Genomic DNA, 22,155 nt, shown 5'->3' with positions numbered 1-22,155 from the left:
TAGCTTATAAGATCTCAAAGTATGTCAGTATGTCCTTTTCTGTACTTAAGTGAGAGCTGATAAATGAGGGAACTTGTCATTTAACAAATGTATTACTGAGTTGACCTTTATCTAGTATATTTGATAAATTATAGATGGGGCTGACTGGGTGGAGCATTTATTAGATTCATGGCACTCTGATCTTAACCTCAGTCCCTAAAATCTCTTTTTATTTCTTAGTAATTTTTGTGGCAGTGCTTCACTGTGGTAAGGCTTTGTTCCTTGTCTGTGTGGCAGGCAAAGTGTTTTTTTCTTTCCTGAGTAGACGTCTTTAATTGTTAATAATCTGACTAATATTTTGCCAAAAGTTTACCATCTTCTGGAAATTTTAAAACTTAGAGGCAAGATGTCAGCCAAATAGTTGTTTAAAGCTTATTTTGCTGTGATACTCAAGTGAATTTATTCCCCTTTTTAAACAAAAAAGTTTTCTTCAATTTTCTACATAAATGCTTGATTTTTGTTCTGTATGTCTTTAACGTTTTCTTCAGTGTAAATTTTCCTATGTATTCACTCACAATTGTAATGTAAGTAATTGTTTTTAAAACAGAACTATGTACTAAAATTTGTGAAAGGTAAAATGTTGTAGTTGGATATCTCAATATGTTTTGTGTCTCATGAGAGTTTATGAAGTTGTATGGTGATAAACCCCTGTAATATTAAAAAATGCAGCATTTTACTATTTCAGTTCTTAACTGAATAGCAGGCTGAACAAAACTTTTCTCTTTAGGTATCTACAAAGAATAGCAGTGTAATTGTAAAGTGTTCTCAGGTTGCTGTGACCACCAAGATATGTAGGGAAACATTTTAGGTTTTAGTGACTGCCAGTTTTTATGTGGTAGCCTTCAAGCCATCAAACTTACTGTAACTCTTCAGCTGTTAACTTTACCTGGCCTTTTTGGTTTCTTAATTATTTTTTTTAGAGCTCACGATTCTTTGGTTGGAAGCTCTACTGGGTAGTTCTAGAACATGGAGTCCTTTCCTGGTATCAGAGACAGTAAGTTCTGTGTTTAAACTTTTGAAAAGCAATTTAAATAATTCCCATCTTCACTTTTAAAAATCTTTTTCTTTCAAAGAGCTGATGCAGTGAATAATGATCACCGTCAGGGATGCAAGCATCTAACACAAGCTGTCTGCACGGTAGGAAGTGAAATGACTTGTAACCACTGTTTTTCTTTTATGTGATGGTGTTCCACAGCTAGACAATGAAAACTTCAGCTAGGTTGGTAAGGATTCCTTTGTTGTAAAAAGAAAAAGCTTGTGCTATTGTAAGAAACACTGGTTCTTGACAGACAAAGTATTCTTATATGTAAAGTGGCCATAAAGCTCCTTCACTTTTCTGAAGTCCTGAAGATTTAAATAAACATAAGGCTTCCTAAAAGCGTTGTTCTTCAGTTGTGCAAAACAACTGTTTGGAGCATGTGATACAGAATAGCAAAGCTCTAGTTCCTCCTGTAGCTGTCACTGGCTGCTTGTGACTGAATGTGTAAGTTAAGTTGATTTCAGTTGGAGAACTGATTAATTCTGAAGGTGACTTTTGGAAATCTTCCTTTAAATTCAGTTATGCTTGTGGGAATCCCTTTTGGAAGGGACTGACAGAGGGGAAACAGGCTAAGTGTCATTCGTAATACAAAGGATGATGAAGTGTTTAAGGAAAACGCATTTACATTCGTGTCAATACTACTTATTCTATAACTAACCTGTCCTAGTTCTGTAGATTGACACAAGTTCTGTTTTAACTACAGTTATATATATTCTTACTATATGTAAAGTGACTCTTTTCTATATCTGTAAATTCCTTGGTATTGGGGGTCTTGCACCATTGCCGAGATTTTTGCCTAAATCAAGCAGTGCCAGTATATACAGAATAATATTTTGACATAAAGAACCTCTATATTCTTACTCACGATGTAAAATGCAAAACAGCACACTTTGCAAAACTCTTCTGACCAAGCCTTTTTTCAACTATAGTTGTCAAAACTGAGGCAAAAACTCCTGGATTAAGAGTAATTCTGTACCTTGCTTAGTCCGAACAGTTTTGTCTTTTCTTGTTCCTTATATGGATTTTGTCTTTTCTCCACATTGCTTCAGGTAAAATCTACAGATAGCTGCTTCTTTTCTGTCAGATGTTTTGATGACACTGTTCATCGTTTCAAGATTCCTAAAAATAGCCTTCCTTCTCAAACTAGAGAGGTAATAATGACTTTTTATCAAACATTTTAAAATGTTATAACATCTGTAATGACTAACTTGTGTGCCACTTGGCTATTGATGAATTGGTAGTGGGTTCAGTCTCAATCATCAAGACTTGGTAACGTAAATTCCTATATTGAATCTTTTAGTGTGACTATAGACTACATGACAACCTGTCTATTTTTTGCTATTCTCCTCTTTAAAATCAGTACCACCTTGTTTTCCAGCTCTGTGCCTGTATTATGCCCTGTAGTTTAACTTCCTATTTTTCTTAACTTCTCCATGAGGTAAATTTCTATTGCAACTTCCTTCTGTTGCACTTTCTTTCATAGTTTATCCTGAACAAAAGAATGTTTAATGGTACATTCTACTCTTAGCTGTTCTCTAAGATGACCTAATAAATTACATTTTTCTTAAAAGGCGCGTCTGAAAGTAGAGAACTTTTTTAGGGGTATTTGTAGTGTAGTTACTATTTTACTTCTATAGGTGTACAGACTGGAGATGAAGTAGTGGTGGAGGCAACTGGAGTACTGTGTCCAGTTCTGAGCTCCCCACTACAAGGGAAATGTGGAAATACTGAAGTGAGCCCAACAAAGGGCCAGTAAGATGATTAAAGGGACTCAAGCATCTCTAATACTAGGAAAGGCTGAGACAACTGGAACTGCTCAGTCTGGAGAAGAAAAGACTCAGGGGGATCTTGTCAATGTATGTAAATACCTGAAGGGAGGGTGCAAAGAGGACAGAGCCAGGCTCTTTTCAGTGGTGCCCACTGACAGGACCAGAGGCAATGGGCACAAACTGAAAAGCAGGAGGATTCCTCTGAACATGGTGGGGGGGGGGAACTGCAAGGGTGACTAAGCACTGGCACAGGCTGCCCAGAGAGGCTGTAGAGTGTCCATTCTTGGAGCTGCCTGGATGTGGTCCTGGGCAAACAGCTCTAGGTGGCTCTACTTGAGCAGGAGACATTGGACCAAAAGACCTCCGGAGATTCCTTCCAACCTCAGCCACTATGTGGCTCTATAAAAAGAATTTACCTCTTAGTTATGATAGTGCTTGAGGTTTTGTATGGGCTTTGTCATGCATAAGAAGGCAGACTTTTTGCTACACAGATCTTGCTGTCTAAACAGAAACCCAAAGATGTGAAATAAGTTCCCTACAGTCTTTTCCTAATTGATGTGACTTTTTAATGTGACCTTGGATAGACTGAGGTATGGGTGACATTTGTCCTTAAAGCTTGATGAATTAGGTCTTAGCACTCTGTCCACAGAGTATCTCATTTTGAATACATGTTAAAATTTTAACAATATATTTTCTGCTGATTAAGGTGTCTCATTTTACTAATGAATCTCACATAGATAGAAAACTTTGTTGTTTTGCAGGTGTGCTGTTGCCTTCTGGGGATGACCTTTGAAATGTGTATTAACTGTGGGTTTTTTCATTCAGAGTTGGCTGGAAGCAATAGAAGACCACTCTGCATATAGCACTCATTACTGCACACAGGAACAGTTGAGTAGTGATGATGAGGAAGATGATACAGTATCTGTTACAGACCTACAGGATACTCTGAAAGTATGTAGTGAGTACTACTTTGGCTCGTGCATTTAGGCAGTTGCAGATTAGTATTGTTCGGTATTGAAATACTTTAGTGTACTTTTAGCTAAAAGTAATGATTCTTTCTGTGGATGCATAAATGCTGCTTGTATTTGCACTGCTTACTGTTGTGTATTCCTGTTTGGACTATATGCATAAAATGACATGTTTATCATAGCTAAAAGGTGGTGGGTTTCAGTTTTACCAGTACTACTGCAAGGTAGAAAGTGGCTTGAGACTTTCAGCCAGGAGAGGGAGCCTTGTGTACTGTACTTGGTGACACCAAGACTGGAGGATACCAAAGCTAACCTTCTGCGAGCTCTACCTCTATAAAACAGGCAAGGAAATGGCTTAGAAATCCTTTAACACTTCAGGTCACATTAGGTGCATTGTACAGCAATTGTTCAGACCTGCAATGGAAATAAGTCGTCTTTGATAAATCTAGCATTCAATCTGTGATTCTTGCTTTTTGGCATACATGTATTTCTAAAGCCTTTCACTCCAAGGGAAAGCTGATACTGCAACACAAAAATCCGTATGTGACTGAAGTCTAGGTGGTTTGTACCATACCTTTTGGTGCAAGAACTCAAAGTACCTCATGGTAGAGCAGAGATATGAGGATAACTGGTGCTGGCAGTTCCCAGCAGCCTACAGAAGATGATGTCATTATCTAATAGATAAGTGTCTCCAAGTTCAAATGCAGGTTTGGAATATGATCTTGGGATGGTTTCCTGCATGTCACTGTACTTGCCATATGTCAGTTAACTTATGCATTTGCTTGAAGCTCAATGCTTTTGACCTTAGGTTTGTCAAAGAACAAGCAGTGGCTCTTCCAGGTTTTTAAACTTTTTCATACTTTTTCATGTAAAAGGTGGGAACTGCAAAAGTGGTACATAATATATAGCTTTGGTATTTGTACGTAAATCTTCTGTTTGTTTGTGTCTTTGAAGGTACTTCAAGTAGTTCCTTTCCATTTAAATGTATTAGTCTCTGTCACTGGGAACCTTTGTTAAGATTTAATGTTCTCCAAATTAAAAAATTTCAGTATAGTTAGGAGAATAAACACACTTTTCTTACAACAAGGCACTTCTGAACTGGCTATCCTTGCTGTCTTTCAGAAAGCACAAGCATGCCAACAACGACTGAGTAAAGAGATTTCAGACTTTCTTGCAATGGTTAAATCTTTGGATGCTACAAAAGGTAAAACTTAGTCTTTGAAAATGCAGTTTGTTACCAGGCAACTAATTTTTTCTTTTAAGCAGCACTTGCCCTAGTTTCCATGAAATTAAATTTTCAGTAGCTTGAAAATAGGACTGTTTTCCTCATTGAAAAAGTTTTAAATAAAGTTGATTGTTAAGAACTAAGATTTCAGATTTGGAGAAACAACTAAGTACATTGATTGAAAGAAATTTTATTAGTGGCTGTAAAGGTAGTGAAACTGCCTTTAGATACAGCATTTACTGAGTAGTATTGTAGGAATATAATTAGGGGTTCACTTTCAAGGTTTTAAAAGATCTGTAGCTGGTAGCTTATTGCAGAGCATAAGTGTCTCCTGAAAGGTACAAAGAGTTAGTTATCTTACTCTAGCTTTCGCCTCAAAACACTTGTCTTGTAACTTGTCTTGTAGTGAGTAGAAACACAAGAAGCTGAGGCATGATAAACTGAATGTGGATTGAAATCACAAAACTATACAGAGGGAACTGGAGGTGTGGTATGATGGAATATATTCCACAGACTTCTGCCATGAGTTTTACGCCAGATTTCAACTTCTTGGGCTTCATTTAAAATAGTAACTCTTAATTTAATGTGTACCTGGATTTTTGCAGCATAACTGCCAAAAAATAGCACAGACATCGAGCTGTTACAGATTAGAACTCGTTTGAACTGAAACACATACAGAAGTTGCTCATGTATTAAACACAAGAGTTCTGTAAGAACATTTAACTGTTGCTCCTTTGAACCTGAGTCCTAGTTATACATTATGACTAAAATTTATGAAGCTTAAATGAGCAAGCAAGTTGTTTATCTGTAGAAATCCATAGTCTGTAATAGAATATCACTTTTGGGAGGAAAAAAGTTCTTCCTCTTTCATCCCTGTACCTTTCCAAAAGGAGTCTAAAATACAGCTTTTTCTTCATATGCTACTGGGGTAAGTTATTGAATGATGTTAACCTATCTTTCGCTAACCAGATTTTTACTAAATTTTTGTTTCATAAAGAAAAGTTCCATAATATATATGAGTGTTTTATTGGGAAGCCTTCATGATTGTACAATAAAACTGATTTCTTAATGAAAAGCAGTTTGAAAATAAGTATGAGGTGGATAAATGAGGTGTAGGGTTAGTTTCTCTGACCCCATATTGCTGACCTGAAGAACCAGTGAGAATGCCTCTTTTTTTAAATACACAACTTGAGTGACAAAAACCCATAATAAAGTCAAAACAGATACTTTCTCTTTCTTAGAAACTGCTAGTCTTGGCCAATAGCAGTGTTAAGTTCCTATTTTCCTCCCACTGAATGTTTGTAACTTCATGGGTCAGTGAACTGTTTCCAGGTTTATGTGTAACCTCTAAGTCTCAGGAAACTACTGCAGCTCTCCCATTCTCACATTGGGTTGATGTGGTATCTTGAAAATATTTGAGTCCTCTGGCTTCAGAAGAATGCAGATTTCTGAGTTAAAAGTCCTTCCATGTGGAACTTCTCCTAAAAGCTTTTGAGTAATATAAAAATGCTTATCTTGCGGAGCTGATCTTAAAATTCTCTGCCTAACTCAACATGCTATTCTAAATTCGGGTATCTGAGATTTATGCATATTATTTATTACCAGTAAAGATGTCTCTTGCTCCTGCACTGTGTGGTGCCCCTCTTTCTTGAGGTGCTGGCTGTTCTTGATAGCTGCTGAAGTAGAGACTTCTAATTCCAGTCAGTAGTGAGCTTTGGTATGAAAGACAACAATTAGTGTGGATATGTACTGTAACTTGTTCTGGACAAGCAATATAAGCTGCAAAATAAATTCAAGAACTGTCACTGCCAGACATCTTAATCTTTATTGATGTGACATCAAGTTGAAGCACCAGTGTTACTAAGGTGTCAGCTGCTCCTGGAATCTGTGGCTAGTAAATGAACAGTTATTTTAATGGCAACAAGTATGCTTCCTCAGAGAATGGCTTGCTTGACTTCTGAGGAATTGCTGCACATTACAACTTCAAAGATGAACTCAAATATTAAATAATTTCTACCAGCCGATTGAGTTGTCACGGTTTCCTGCTGGTTCTAGACAGTAGCTCCTTCTGTAAACAGTCACAGAAGTCAGGATGTGAGGTGGCACTGCTCTACAAGCTGTACTACTTATCCAGAAGATGAGTGCACAAAAGTAACATCTCCTTCTCCTTTTATTGATCAGTGTTCTTGTAACTCCTCATCTATTTTCAAACCTAAATCTCTAGCTGAATGTGGTAAGCTTTTTTCTTCTACATAATACCACAGCAAAAGGCAAAAAAAACCCCCACATTTCTCATTTTAACTTATATTAAACCAGTGCAGTATCCTTTGTATTTGAATTCTGTCATCTGGCAACTCTGAGGCTTTTAAATCCTAGAAAGTGGTTAAAAGGTGATTGCTAGTAGCTCTTCCAGTGTCTTGCTGCCATAGCTTACTACTTCTGCTTTCTAAACCATGCTGAAAGAGAAACTTGATCCATTCATGTGCCACTTATACCAGTACTAGGGAAAGGATGCAAAAGAACAAATTTATGTTCCTTCAGTGCTACTTTTGCTTCCCCTTTCCTCACACAGATCTTACAGTGCACCAGCCTTCCTGTAGAATATGAATATTGTATCTGTTACTTTGAGGAAAAAATAATTTAAAAAATCCTGTAGCTTACAGTGTCCCCCTAATGCTCCTAATCTTTGGTGCTTTCAGGAATATCTTCTCTCCTCCTGCAAAAAGTTGATGCAGTCTCCGAAGTATCCCAGGAAACATGTGAGGCCCTGGCTGACTGTCTCAACCTATTCACAAAGCAAGAAGGGGTATGTATTGTGCTTCATGAGTCCATAAATGGTTTGAATAGTTTAGTATATTCTACTAGTTCCCTGCTTACCTGTTACAAAAATGAATGCACATACCCATAGAACTTTGTATTGTTGGTAAGCTGTCCTTTTGCATGCTGAATATCTGAAGAAAACTCATGCTTCTAGAGAAAGAGTAGCTAAGTTCCTCTACGAAAGGATATCTTAGTATTTCAGTGTACAGAAGAGACTCAGATTTTGCTTATGAACTAATGCTTGTAATATTCAAACTGAATGCTTGAATTCAAAAAAGCAGTTGCTTTGCTGATTCGAAGGTTAAAATACTGAGAAAACTCATGTCTTTTTTTTTTGTACTAACTAAAGTGTTGAACAGTATTGCTTCTGAATTTGTTTTTCAGACCATGTGCTTAGTGGGTGTGTGAATGCTATCTATTGAACTTCTGGCTTTCCCAGTGACAAATATCTTGTATGGTGTTAAACATAATGCAAATGCTTCTATTTGGGATTATATGTCAAACTCATTAATTCCTGGGGTGAGAGGTCTGGTATTTTTCTCCCCTCTAGAAGATAGCCAAGTACCATGGAATAGATGTGTTTTCCTGTATTGTGGTAACAGTAATTCCTCAGTCAGGCTCTTGCTGTCATCAGTACGCTGTGTTTCAAAATGAAGTTTGTGTTGGTGCTGTTAGTCTTCCAGTTATTTAACAGTGAGCTGCAAACACTGGCTCCATTGTCTAGGTTTGGTTTAAGATTTTTTCATTCTCTTCCAAGCCTTTTTGTCTCCAGTCACAAGTCTTCTAGACTTACTTTTTTCCTCTCTGCTAGAGCTTGACTAGCATTGCTTTTCTACATTGATTTTTTTTTTTTCAAGAAAATCTATTATTAAAGTTGCCAGTTCCATTTGTGGATGAGGGGGAAATTGTTACAACAGTGGGTGTATGGTGTTAGTTAGTATTCCTTAATTGTGTTGGCATCTTGCTTCACACCAGACTAAAATAGCTTTCCAGAGTGGAGTATGGCAAAACATATGGTGAAATTATAATTTCACCTTACTTAAACTTGAACAGTCTCAGTAGGTGTTGTAAAGGCCTTATTTTAAGCTAGAAGCACATAGATTTGGGCACAGAGGAATAGGCTGAGGTGTGAACTTGAATTTCCACCATAGCTAGTGAATCAGTCGGTCATGACAGGCAGAAGATGTGATCTTGAAGAGTTTTATCTCCTGGTATTTGTAAACTTCAAGCTATTGCAATTCTGGAATATAGTGCAGGCTTTTAAAGATGCTATAAGCTCACAAGGGAGCAGCAATCTCTACTCAAGACTTGAACCTTTCCAAAAAGTTATGTTGATTGAGCATTACTGTTAAACACGCAGCATTTGGGTTTGTTCTCTTCTATGAGACAGAGCCCTGTTCTTTACCACTCGATGTTGATTTCTAGGCTGTAGTTCTGTTGGCAATCCAAAAGCAGTTCTGCATTAGCAAGTGATAGGACCCCAAGTAAATGCTTTAATAATCCTTCCAAGTATATTGAATGCTAAAGCATAACTCTAAAGTATCACACTCTAACATAAAAACACTTGTCTAAAATACTCTAGAAAAAAAATAATCTTTTTAGCATTTGTTTCTCTTCTGTTCATCATCTTAACAACAAAGTTAAGGCTTAGGTATTGCAAATGTTTGGGAGCAACTGCCATGAATGCTCTGCTCTGGCAGTAATTGGCAGCTAACTTAAAACTGCCAAACTACCTTCAGGAAGGATGATTCTACAACTGTTGTTCAAAAGCAGCTTTCCTGCCTGTCCTGCTTTGTCCAGGCCTCTGCAGTTGTCAGTGGGGCTGTTTGAACCTGCAGCTTGTCTTATGGGGACTCCCTGGTAGATCTTCTCTTGTATTGCATGTGTTCCAGGACCTCTGGTTCTCTCTAGAACGAATGTGTTCTCAAGTCTGGAACCTCTTTATCTTGCCTCTTTATGGAGAATTCTTTTCCCGTCTAACTTAAACTGTCAGCATGCCAGAAGCCATTGCTTGACTAAGGAGGAGTGGCTGCTGACTTAAGTAAGGAGAACCACAGCAAACACACTTTTTGTCTTTTTGAGAAGGTTATTTTTTAGTATTGCCCATCTCTGTGCTGGGTAAATTGTGCATAATTATGCAATATGCAAATGAAACTGCTAATACAGCCCTAAAGAAGAAAAGATACAAAAGTTCAACTCTCTTCCACTTGTTTTAGAAATAGTGCAGGAGCGTGACACCCAAATGCTCCGTCTGCTGCTTCTCCCTCGGTGCCGCCGCACAGGGCTCGGCGTGCGCGGTGCCGGTGATGCTTCCGAGCGGCTGCGGGAGAGCGGGGCCGGGCTCCTCGCCTGACGGGCGGGCGCTGCTCGCTCGCTCCGGGGCGGCGGTGCGGGGCCCGCTGCGGTGCCGGCGGCGGGAGGAGGGAGCCCCGCAGCACCGTGCCGGAGAAGGCGTGACCTCGCCGCTCCGCACGGCGGGAGCTGCTGTGACGCTCGAGCGGGGAGCGGAGGGGAGTGGGGAGGCTTCCAAAAACAGCCTACTGCGGTGGGGCTCCGTGCGGGGCGGCCCCGGCGGGCTCTGGGACCCGCGGATCCGGCGGGGCCGTCGCGCCCGCCTGCGGAGCGTCAGGCAGCCGCCCCTGCTCCGGCGGCGGGGCGGGGGAGGGGAGGGGTGGGGTGGGGCGGGACGGGAGCGCTCGGCCTGTCAGGCCATTTTTAGCCGGGCTGGCAGCGGGCTGCCGCGCCGCTGTTCCGGGTTGGGTTCCTGCACCCCGTCTCCATTCCCCCGCGCTCGGCGGGACCCGCTGGCCCCAGCGGCGCGCGCCGCCGGTGCGCGGAGCAGCGCGCGGGCTGCGCGGGGCGGGCGCCGCTCCCCTACCCTGCCGTGCCCTGCGCCGCGCTGCGCTGCGCCGGGGCGTCCGCCCGAGCCCGCGGCGTGCTGCAAGGTGACGGGGCCGCTCGCTGCGCGGACCGGCCCGGGGTTGAAGTCTCGGAGCGGCTGCCTTCCCGAAATGGTGTTCCGCGGTATGTGGTGTGCGTGATGGGTTGGGTTTGGGGGTTGGTTTTTGCTGTGTTGTTTTTTTTTCCCCTCTTGACATTGGGATGAACCCTTCCTTCTCCGTCAGGCGGAGAAGGCAGAGATGACTGCGGATACTTTTTGCCGAACGATTAAAACATGCGAGGGGAAACTGAAGATAATTTGATTGCTTTGATCTGAGTATTTATTGAGGCGTTTGCGTCGGAGGTAGTGCAACTTGAAACGTTTTCTGCAGTGACTTTGGCACAAGGTTAGTAAGTGTTGTTTCAAAGCAGGACTTCCCTTTTACTATTTCTAGCAGATATCAGAACCCGTGTTCCAAAAGCAGTTTGACTCTAGTATCTTTATATTTTAAGGCATTTTTTTAGATGGTTGTAGGAGAAGTGTAACTTAAGGTTATTTGCATGCTGTTATCTCTGTTAGGTTTTCTGGGTGAGTTTAAAATTTATCTCCAACACTTGCACTGCGTGCAGTGAAGCTGTATGAAACTGATAGGAAAGACGTTCTTCTAAAGAAATCGGTTTTGTTTGGGTTTTTTAAAGCTTGCTTCTTTATTAAGCAGTGCTAGATAAAGCATACTAATGAATCTCTTGGCTGTCCTAAGTTTCACTTTTACCATCAAAGGTTATATTTAACAGTAAATTAAGAACTGATATTGCATGAGTTTAAAACAAACAGCAGTTGTAAGCTGACTTCATTTGTAGTCTGTGAATTGGATCACCTTCCTTTGCTTGTAGGTGTTATTCTTTTTAGTTTTTTGTGGGGTTTTTTTGTTTTATTTTCAGGGTTTTTTTGGAAACAGGATTTGTTTACAAGCTGTTGAAAACCTTAGCTGATGAAATAAGGGATTCAGAAAAGGTTTCTTTATTTCTTGGTTTAAATGAGTTATATACTTAGCTAGATAGAATTTGTAGTAACAAATTAAGCTTGACATCTTTACAGGAACTTTAAGGTCAAAATATTATAGTCGTAGACCTTGGATTTAGTTATCTTTGCCATGGCATAACATGCTATCTCTTGTATGTATAACTGATGTACTGTAAATAAAAAACATGCATGCAGTTCAACTAGCAAATATTAATCTCCGGAAGTTCAGTGTACTGCCTTAGCTGATTTTGTATTTCTTGGAAATGTAATTGAATGTCCAAGGGTTAGATGTGTCTGTGTCTTCTTGTGAGTGAATGCATGCATGCTGTTTGGGCTACAACTGTCTTAAATACATGTCTGGTTTGTGGTCTGGGAAACGCTTATGAGCATGACTGTTACCACTTAGACCCACTACCTTACTGGATTTGAATGAAGATGTCTGTAAGCGGTGTCCGGTTGACTCCTTAATGAGACTTTTTATTCATATCCTTGTGATGGTGGAGATGAGGCGAGCAGCAATGACACTCTGCAGTCAAGAGGGAACTGTTGATATGGGCACCCTGAGCAAATCTGTCTAGAAAAAGTCCTGGAGTCCATCAGCAGTCATTTTCTGCCACCTGGCAATATAGTAAGCTACATTAACCTCTGTAAGGTCTTGGGAGCCTTTGGTGTGGGGAAAGGAGAGATGAAGAGGGGGTGAGGGACTCGACCTTTCTTAGATTCCCCGATTTCAGTTAATTTTATGATTTCTGAGTAAGGGCTGGGGAGAGGATTCATGTCTTGCCTGGCTGTTGTACTAGACTTAAAACCATAGAGTCATTAGTCCCTCAAGTCATGAAACCAGTGCCTCTGTTTCTCTGCTCTCTCTTCATCTTGTGCTTAAAAACAGGTGATGGCCCTGGTTTTTTTTTTTTGCTTCCTTTCAATCAGTGGAGCACAACAGAGCAATTCTCAGAGTTGTCTGTTCTTTTCTGTGGCTCTTACTGAAAGTAGTGGAAATCAAGGTAAGATCTCGGTATGTTAAGGCCTGTGGGTAATGCCCCAAATAACTGAAACACTGTTCAGCCTGTAAATCTGGGGAAAGGAGAGCAGTTTTCAGTCATTTGATAATTGCACTGAGCACAGCAAGAAGTGTCTGGTGTTGAGACACTGGAGGTGTGTCTGCATGAAGAAAACCCTTATTGACTGTATGAGTCTCTAAAGCAACTTGACCCTATTTCTTTCCCTCCTCTCCAAATGAGTACTAGAAATACCTAGTGCGACTTGAATCTTGTTTGAAAGTAACACGTTAATTGAAAGGTTCTTCATACTCAAACAGGTGCCCTGGTGAAGATGGGTGTTTTTCCTTTATGCAGAGGAGTATGCAATATAATGTTTTGTGGAATGATGCATATGTATGATATACAAGAGGATAAAGGTACTGACAGGAAAGTCATTTGGCAGGTTGTTTCTCCTACTAGAACATCAGTGGTTCTAGTCATGCCTTGATGATTCTTGCTGTGCTAATTTTTGAGTGCTGCATGTGCATATGTCTTTCATCTGTGCTAAAGATCTAAAGATGAGATATTCAAATCAGAGGAACTTGATAGTGAAATGTTTGTGGATTGCACATTCTTTTTCCTCTGAAAGCGTTTTCTTTCTGATGCTGTATTGCAGCCTTGCAGATAGAAAGCCAACTACAAATCTGTGAAGACAACATCCTTATCAGTAGTATGCAAAGGAAACAGTTGAGTGCATCCAAAGTATCTAGGAGATAGGAGAGTTAAAGAACATAAGCTTTTTCAGAGACTTTCCTAGAGCAGCCAAAACTGAATAGGTCACCAGAGTGGGCAGAGAAGGTAAGCAGCAGCCCAGACAGAAGCTTGTTAAAATAACAGGTACTGGGACTCCTTTCAGGGAAAAGATAAGTAAATATTACTGCTTTTCTTTTGTAAAAGGTGTTCCTTGTGTTGACAGAACGCTTACATTTTGAAGTGGTTAAGATCCTTGGTAGAGGGCTGTATAAGAAAGGCTTCTGGGTGGCAGATGGTCCTGGGTGTTACTATAGGGCAAAAGATGAATGCTACTGGTCTTTGTAGTCCAACAGGGCCCCAACTTTATCTTTTCCTTAGGAGTGTACACTTCAGAAGTTAACCTTTTTCCTGATAGCTGGGTGATATATTTGAATATAATCTATTGGCAAAGTGACATCATAATTTCTATTGACAGGGAAACTCTTGCTGACTTGTTATTCTATGAGCCTGTGTAAAAGCCAGTCACACAACCTGTCTGAAGGCATTCTCCACTCAGTACTACATTGCCCAACCCAAAGCACACTGCTAACCTGTTCTTGCACCTTCCAGAGTGGATTAATGCTTTTTCAAAGCTTGGCTTGTAGTTTTTTTTTCTTGGCAGTTGTTAAGCAGCCTTATGTAAACTAACTTGGAATCTGTTTATGGGCCTCTGAGGAAAGACAGTGTAAAAACACTATTTTGAAATGAGATCTCTTGTCACTGGACTATTGCAGCTCCCATCTGAGGTTTACTTCTGAGGTCTTGTCTGCGACTTGGAGATTTTATTTTTTTGATGCAAAAACATGGAGAAAAGGTGCTTAGCTGAGGCTGGTTTCTGTGAATGTATTTGAAAAAGATGTTCTTGTCCCTGTGTAAACTGATAGAGAAGAACAAAAAAACTAACATGGGAAATTTTCTTTTTGTGTTCTTCTACTTACTGCTATGAGGATATTGTTTGTTTTCCTCTGTCATACTTGGAAAACAAACTGGAATGAGAAGGGTGCACACTTTCATCCTCCTAGTGTCATCGTGATTCTTAATGGCATGTAAAGCTGATCAGCTTTCTTCGGTGTTCTGTCTTGATGTCTATCTCATGTGTTTTGGAAGAATAGATGAACAGCAGAATTCTAAAACTTGTGAGCTCCCAGCCAGCCAGTGTGTTGTCAGCTAAGGACTGGTAGTATTTCAGGAAAAAAAGACGCAGCAAAAACTAGTATTTAAGGCTGAACCCATGGCACCATACTCATTGACTTTGTTAGCTGGGTTTTTGTATGCAAGTGTGAGATACTTGACTGCAGCAGCGGTCTGGCTGAGTGATCTGGTTTTGCCTCTCAGCTGCATGAAACATCAGAATGCTGAATTGACTGACTGCGGTCACATATGTTCACTGATTCTCTGGAGCTGTATTTTCCTCGACCTTTCTTTTTTGAAACTTAAGGTTTTTATAATGTCTTTTTCCTTGTAAAGCTGATAAAGGCTTCTTTCTTACAATAATAATAAAAAATTATTTCTACACATGAAAAACAGATTTCCTGTACCCTGTCTGGTACTGGATATTAACTGCTTTTGAGGGAGATATGATAAACTTTTTATCACCCATATGTTTTGTGTGAGGTTGTTTTAAGGGCATTGTCTCTGGGTAGCATAAGTAACTTAAGGCTTTGTCACTTAAGTGCTGTCAAATCATCTTAAGGTTGCTGTGTGGTGGGATTTTTTTTTTTATGTTTTATTTGGTCTTCTGAAATGTCAGTGATTTCAGATCTCTTTCCTTATATCCTAGTAGATTGTCCGTGTGCAATTGTGCAGCCTTTCCTTGAATAAAGGAAGTTAGCGACTGAGTCTAAACTTACTTTTCTGCTGTTTTTTTGTGGTTTTGATTGGTGTATTTTAGTCACTTCTGATTCCAAGAAATATAAGTCTTCCAGCTATGAAGAATAAAATGGATCATCTCCCACTTAGACAGTGCTAGTGCGTGTGAGAGGGTGTGCTATCTTTTAACTTCACCTGGCCACAATCATGGCTCTTCAACCAATACTCCCTTTTTTCATTTTTTATTCGATGACTGCTCAGAGCTTATGCCATTTTTATAACAGAGGTAGGCCATTGTAGAATTTGACCTCTTGTCTGACTTTTAGTCTCATAAACAAAGCATGTACTTGTTAGCCTCTCTCTCCCCCAGATTCCCAGTAACTTCAAAAGCTTTTTTGATTTTAATATTAATATTCAGAAGTGTTATCTCTCCTTGCTGTGCTGTCCAGGGAAGAAATGAGTTTGTGTAGTGCTGAGTGCTGAGTCACTGAGGTTATCACAGGAGTTAGTAAATAGACTGTATTCAGAGAATGTTTATGTACTGGAAATAAATCACTGGTATTATAGCTTTCTTTGGTGGTACATGCTAGGCTTGGTCATCAAGGAATGTTAGTAACCTTCTCCAGAGTGCTTGTATTGGTCTTAACATCACCCTGTTTTAAATGCATCAATAATATACTTTACATAACACTGAACACATTTATTTTTACAAATGGGAAATGCAGGCCTATGCTATCTTATAAGGATAGCTGATAAGCACACACAAAGTGGATGATGCTCTCTTTATAGTAAGAGCTGAGCTGAATGTTGCTACAAAGGATTGGTAAGATAGAGGGCCTCTTATGAATAAAATGTGTCCATTTGTGTGAATATCCTGAAGAATACAGTGTAAGAGGATGTCCAGCTTTCATGTAAGGATAGTCCTCATCTGAATACCTTGTCTTTACAGAACATGTTTGGGAGTGACACCTGTGATACACCCACTTTGCTGGCATAGCTTTGTCAAGCCACTTGTAAAGTAAACATGGACTCAAGTCAGTGGTTTTGAATAGAAACATTCTCCCTCCTCTCGTACTTGACACTGCTACATTATTAGTGTTAAAACTTGGACATCAATACAGTAACTCTTGGATCCATAGGTACACTGAGACTTTGAGAATGGCTTTAAAGTATGCCTATTTGAAGGAAGTCTACAGTGCACACCATGATGTAGAGGTGCTCCTTAGCTTAGAAGTAGAACAGTTTAGTCACAAAAAGCAGACTATAAACTTTCTGATCTGCTTCAGAGTTTTGTGCTGCCACAGCTACACTACTTCTACAATGTAAGCTGTTAGGTTACATTGCTTGACCCTTGAATAGAAATACAGCTTTGAATTAATCTTGAAATTTAATAGTGTCACTATTGCATGTCTCTCTTTTTTTGAGTTAAGAGCTATGGTGGGAGAAAGAGTAGGGAGATCAAAACTACTCTTGACTACTGAATGTTTAATTGGCCAGAGCATCAGCCTCTAGGCCTTGTGGAGGTCTACTGTAGCAGAAGTGTCTGCAGGAACTTGGGGGGTTTGAACTGATGGACATGAACTAGTGGGGCACAGTCATACACGGGTATTTTATCATAGTAGTGGGGAATAATCTTAAATTGTCAATGGTATAGCTACTCTAGGTAATGTGGTAATCCATATATGTCAGTAGTTTATACTTCTCTGGAAATGCCAACAAGACTATTAGTTGTGGAAGTACTCTGTGCTATGTATGCAAACTGGATTTTCTGTTGTTCCAGTGAAACACCTTGCTGCAGGGTCAGAGGATTCAAATTGAGGTGAAAACGAGCTGAGGCTTTTAAGACAGCTTAAAACCCTAGACAGTTGCATCTGTGCCAATGAATAGCAGAAGTCTAGTTTTGTCTGACCTGTACCTCTTCCAGTTCTGAAGCCACGTTTTAGGCTAAGGGCTAAACTCTAATCTCACAGAATAACAAAATGGTTGAAGCTGGAAGGGACCTCTGGAGGTCTTCTGGTCCAACCCCTCTGCTCAGGCAAGGCCATTTAGAGCTGGTTGCCCAGGACCATGTCTGGTCAGCTTTCAAGTTACCTCCAAAGATGGAGACTCCACAGTGTCTCTATGGGCAACCTGTGCCTTCTTCCTCTGAACTGTAGATGCTACTGAATTGCGTGTCAGAGAGTAATAGATAGAAGATTTATCAGTAAATAGTGTCACTACAGTGTTAAGTATGTATCTCAAGGAGAAGCAGGCTTGTTTTATCTACTCATTTAATCCTTAGTTACTTTTTGCACAAGAAGGACCTGAGTAGCAATGAGTAACCACCCCCCCCCAAAAAACCCAAACCAACCAAAACCAAACAAACACACACTGAAACCCATCAGATAAAGGCAAAAGTGTTTGAGATCATTCATAAGGAGAGATGATCTGTTCTACTGAGTGAGAATATTTGGATTATTTAACTGTTCTGCATGGCAATGGTGGTGCTCTATAGTGTCACCTTGGAATATATCAGTAGATGTCATGTTTTGGGATAATTGTAGTTGCTTTAGACTCTGGCAATTAGTTCTTAGAAAAATAAGAACTGGGAGGCAGTGTTTCACATTTCATTCTCAATATGCAAATGTCTTTTTGCTGTTTTGATCTAAGGTTATGAACTTTCAATTTGTATTTTCATAGCCCAAAGCATAGTTATCTGTCTGCTCTAACAGCAGGATGGACTTCCCTAAGACATGCTCTAATTTCAGGAAATGTCTTATCAGTCTTTTCAGGACCTAGGCAATGTCTGCTAACTGTTGCCTGCTTATGGGTAAAGTCAAAACAGTGTCTCAGAAAAATCGGCCCTACGAAGAGAGAAACCTATTAATGCTGCAAGTCCTTCTAAAATCTGAAGTAGAAATAGGATTTCTGCATTTGTCTGTGAAGTCCCATTCTTTAATACTGGAAAGCTGAGAGGTCTAGGCAATAGCAAATGAGAATGCTTCCCAAGGTGGATTTTGTTTTGGAGATCAGAATTCCAGTATTGCATTGTGAAATATGTAGGAGTTCATCTTTTTTCATTTTTAACTAGTTTGGTTAGCATCCAAAATGAAATAAAAGTTTTTTATTTCATAAAGTTATTTCATAGAATTTTTCATAAATGCAGGAGAACTGTACGGCATGCAAGTTTGTTTTGGAGTTGCTTTTTTAAAAAAACTGTCAGTTATTCTTCATAAATAGAGATTCCTGATGTGAAGCTTGTAGAACAGGCAATCAGCTTCAGAAGTGGTAATTTTTGATAGGAACCTGTTTTCACTCTGAGTCAACAACGTGTCCAGTTGTGTAGCAGCACTAGTAAGAGCCAACAAAAACATAGCAAAAACATGACAGTTGCTTCAAAAGAGAAAAATGTTAATACATGCATTCACTGTGATCCAACTGGGAAGAAGTGTGGGGGAGGGGATACAAAGGGGTTGATCAAAGTAAATAGTTGTGTATACAGAAAAATACTTAAGGGAAGTAGCTAGATCAAAACGACCTTAAGATCTAGTTTGAAAACAGTCCCCAAGAATAAAAAGGAAATGTTTCCTGTGTGCGTTAAGAACCCTTACATCTTAAGGTCTGGCCTCTCTGTTTGTGAGACTGCCAAGCTTCAAAGATGTCCAAAGTCTCTCAAAGGGAAAGGATGCAAAAAACAGCCTCTCCCGGACCTGAAAACATGCAGCAGTATACTGTTCTGGTCCTGCTGGCATCAGTATAACATATCAGCTTGAATGAGACCCTGAGTTTGAGTAAGGTTACTTGTAGCATATGCCTCTGAGGAAATAGATGCTTAATCTCACTAGGGCAGCAAAATAACTTGGGGGTGTGTTTTTCTTCTGGTAATCTTGTAGCTCTGCAACTTGAAGTGAGCCTCCCAAACATGTACATCACTGCTGATGTCATTCAGTCCCAGCTTGTTTTGGCATAAGCTGTTGGCAGATGTGAATAGCAGCCATATTTAATTTCAGCTTTGCTCAGAATAGAAACAATACTTAACAGAAAATGACAAAATCAGGTGGCTTTGTTTGAACTCCTGAAATTTGACTAATCATTATTGTAATACTGGAACACAAGTAGGGACAGAATGCACTCTGGAAACTGGCAGCTTATGCAGTGCTCAAACTGAAGTAGACTTCATGATATTTATAAATTTGCAGTTAAGTTGCCTAAATAAAATGTAAAAACCCAAATACTTATGAGAGGAAGACTTGGAATTGCCATTAAGTCTTGCTTCAGAAACAAAACACAAAAAGCTCTGTTAAGTCTTGACCAGTGCAGAGTCACTTTAAAGAAAGCCGCTTCTCTGGTAGAAAAGCTTAAACCTCAGCTCTTAAGCTAAAACCATCCCATTAATCTGCAATCAGAAATGAAGTCTTTGCAGTTTGTTCTTGTACTCCTAGATGGGTTCTTGGCTCAGAACTAGGACATTCTCCACTGGTTGAAACTGCCGTACTTCATCACCCTCTCAATAAACAAATTTTGACGTAGCCAAATGTGGAAACAAGAGAGAGGAAGGAAGGTGGTGAGCTCTGTGTTGAGGAGGAGTTGTCAGTGCTTTGGTAGGGAAAGGTGGGAGGCAAAGTCTTTGTCCCTAGCATGTGTGTAGTTCAGGAACTGTTAATCCAGGCAGTCTTGAATTATGAATTTTTATAATAAACTTGCATCTTGGAAGAAGGGTGCTGACTGCTCTCGGCATCTCCATCTCTTTCCTTGAATAACAGTTCTTTTACTGCCTTGATGTGTGTCTTTCTTGACATGATCCTGCCAAAGTCCGAGTTTCTTCTGTGTGGATGATAGCTCAGCTCTTGCTTCTAGCAGGAGTTCCACTGTCTGAGTTTTACGATCGTATCTGGTACTTCCCTTCATTAGCAGAATTTTATTATTTTAAATCAAATATAGGGAAATATTATAACTCTGTACTCAGAAGAATGAAATGTAGCCTTTCCAAATCAGCCCTGATAAACTCCTCCTCTTGAACTTTTGAGGTGAACGTTGGTAGCTGACTAACAATGAATCCTTGTGTTCATCTGGGGAATGATTGAGGCAGTCTTATGACTTGATTCATGAAGTCTTTGGTTTCTTCTGTAGGCTTTGAATTGGGGTGTAAGTGAATAGATTAGCAGGGCTTCAAACTGGTATGCTTGTGTGTATGGGGGTCTTTCAGCCTTTGTACAAAAAGGAGCTTTATTGGTGATATTTCCTGTATATGAGTCTGAAAGAAAACAAAATGTTATGTTGGCCTTCTGTGTTTTTTTCTCTTTTGAATTTGATGATCTCAGTAAGATGTGGTACTCTGATGCTGTAGCTGTAGAGTCAGCTGGCCAGACTTCTGAGAAGACTGATGCTGTCTTGTGATACAGTAAGTAACCCTTTACCTATCATCAGTGAGCTCAGCTTACCTCCTTGATTAACTGATCACGTCTTGTTTTGCATTTCAGTAGTTGTGTTAGCAGTAGTTCAAGTCACTGGCAAGTGCTGTCTAGCTATTCTATTTTTAACTAGAGATCTGATGATCTCTGAAGCTGGGTAAATGGTAAGTTTACAGCTCAGAGAGAAACCTAAGCAAGAAACAATGGTTAAAGTAAAGCACGCTTTTGGATCAGTCCTCTGTACTCTGGGGTGAGCTAGGACTATGATGAAGTTGACAAGAGCTAGCTTACTCCAGCAAATGAAGAGTTGTGATACAATGCCTTAACATGTGCTAAGATTGCAGATGTTTGTCACAAGTTCCTTGTGGTTGATAGTGATGGGGAGTGGTGAGTCAGCAGGGAGACTCTGGAAGGACCTCTGTGTAAACAGATAGGAACTCAAAGTTTTGTGTAAAATATTTGCATGCTTTAGGAATTTAGCGATGTGTTCATGAAGCTGATTACATCTGTTTGGGAACACTTTGTTTTTACTTTAATGTGAGCTGTCACACATGCAGTTTTATGATGTGTCAGGAGTATTCATAAAGCGCTCATTCCTTTCCCTAGTACTTCTAATACCTGAGGTGTTCTTGCAAAGAAACATACTAAAACTGCTGCTGTTTCTTGGGGGCGGAGGGGAGGAGGTTTAGGAGAAAAGCAGGATGATGCATATTCATATCATATACTAATGTGTGCCTAGTGGGAGTTGAGTCCCATGAGTAGAGGCAAAAATCAGACCTTTCTTACTGTGTTTTCTTTCTAGAAAACTTCCTCTATTGAAGCTCAAATGTGGTTAAAGCTATGAGAACTCCACGCTGAGAGCAACTGGTTTCAGTTTTCACCTCAGTAGTAGCTTGAGCAACAACTTAGTCCTACTCTAGGTAGCACAACATCTAAAAGCACTTTTTCATAGAAGCATAGCTTGTAAAATTAGTGCTGCAGTAGCATGCTTCAAAGTTAGCTAAGATAATATATGGAACTGTTCCATTTCTAAACAGATATGCCTCAGGGAAGATATTCTAAGTCTTTACATTTCTTCCATGATGGAATGAAAAGGCAGGGTTTTGTTCCAGACATGGAGGCAGACCTGACTTTTCTTGAAACTACATAGTTCTCTTTCTACATTAAATGTGTAAAAGAATAACAGTTTTACTCAGCACTAGTTTAAACTGGTCATCACAAAGAACTGGCTCATGCATGGAGGCACTAGCAATAGCGACTGTATTGTACTAGCAGCAAAATTGTAACTATGTGAGCTTGTCTGTTAGAGTAGACAAACAGTGTGCATATGAAACTGTCTGCGTTGAGGTTGTCATTTGCACTGTTAGCCTCAGATTTTTTGATAGGGATTTTTGCTTGGTGTGAAGATCATAGAAGAAGG

At 39.9% G+C, this 22,155-nt stretch overlaps 1 protein-coding gene across 3 annotated transcripts in view; it reads left to right on the top strand.

Moving 5' to 3' along the window:
* OSBPL1A (oxysterol binding protein like 1A) overlaps nt 1-22,155 on the top strand; it is a 76,262-nt gene that overhangs the window by 17,999 nt on the left and 36,108 nt on the right. For all 3 annotated transcript variants that reach the window (XM_086608622.1, XM_086608621.1, XM_086608620.1), the window contains exons 10-15: nt 960-1,033; nt 1,113-1,176; nt 2,128-2,229; nt 3,673-3,798; nt 4,938-5,019; nt 7,740-7,846. In XM_086608622.1, coding sequence (XP_086464748.1) covers nt 960-1,033; nt 1,113-1,176; nt 2,128-2,229; nt 3,673-3,798; nt 4,938-5,019; nt 7,740-7,846 — 555 coding nt within the window. The remainder of the gene's footprint in view (nt 1-959; nt 1,034-1,112; nt 1,177-2,127; nt 2,230-3,672; nt 3,799-4,937; nt 5,020-7,739; nt 7,847-22,155) is intronic.

This window comes from Tauraco erythrolophus, chromosome 3, assembly GCF_009769465.1.
Source record: "Tauraco erythrolophus isolate bTauEry1 chromosome 3, bTauEry1.pri, whole genome shotgun sequence".
Lineage (NCBI taxonomy): Eukaryota > Metazoa > Chordata > Aves > Musophagiformes > Musophagidae > Tauraco > Tauraco erythrolophus.
This window is presented reverse-complemented; position numbering and strand designations above follow the sequence as displayed.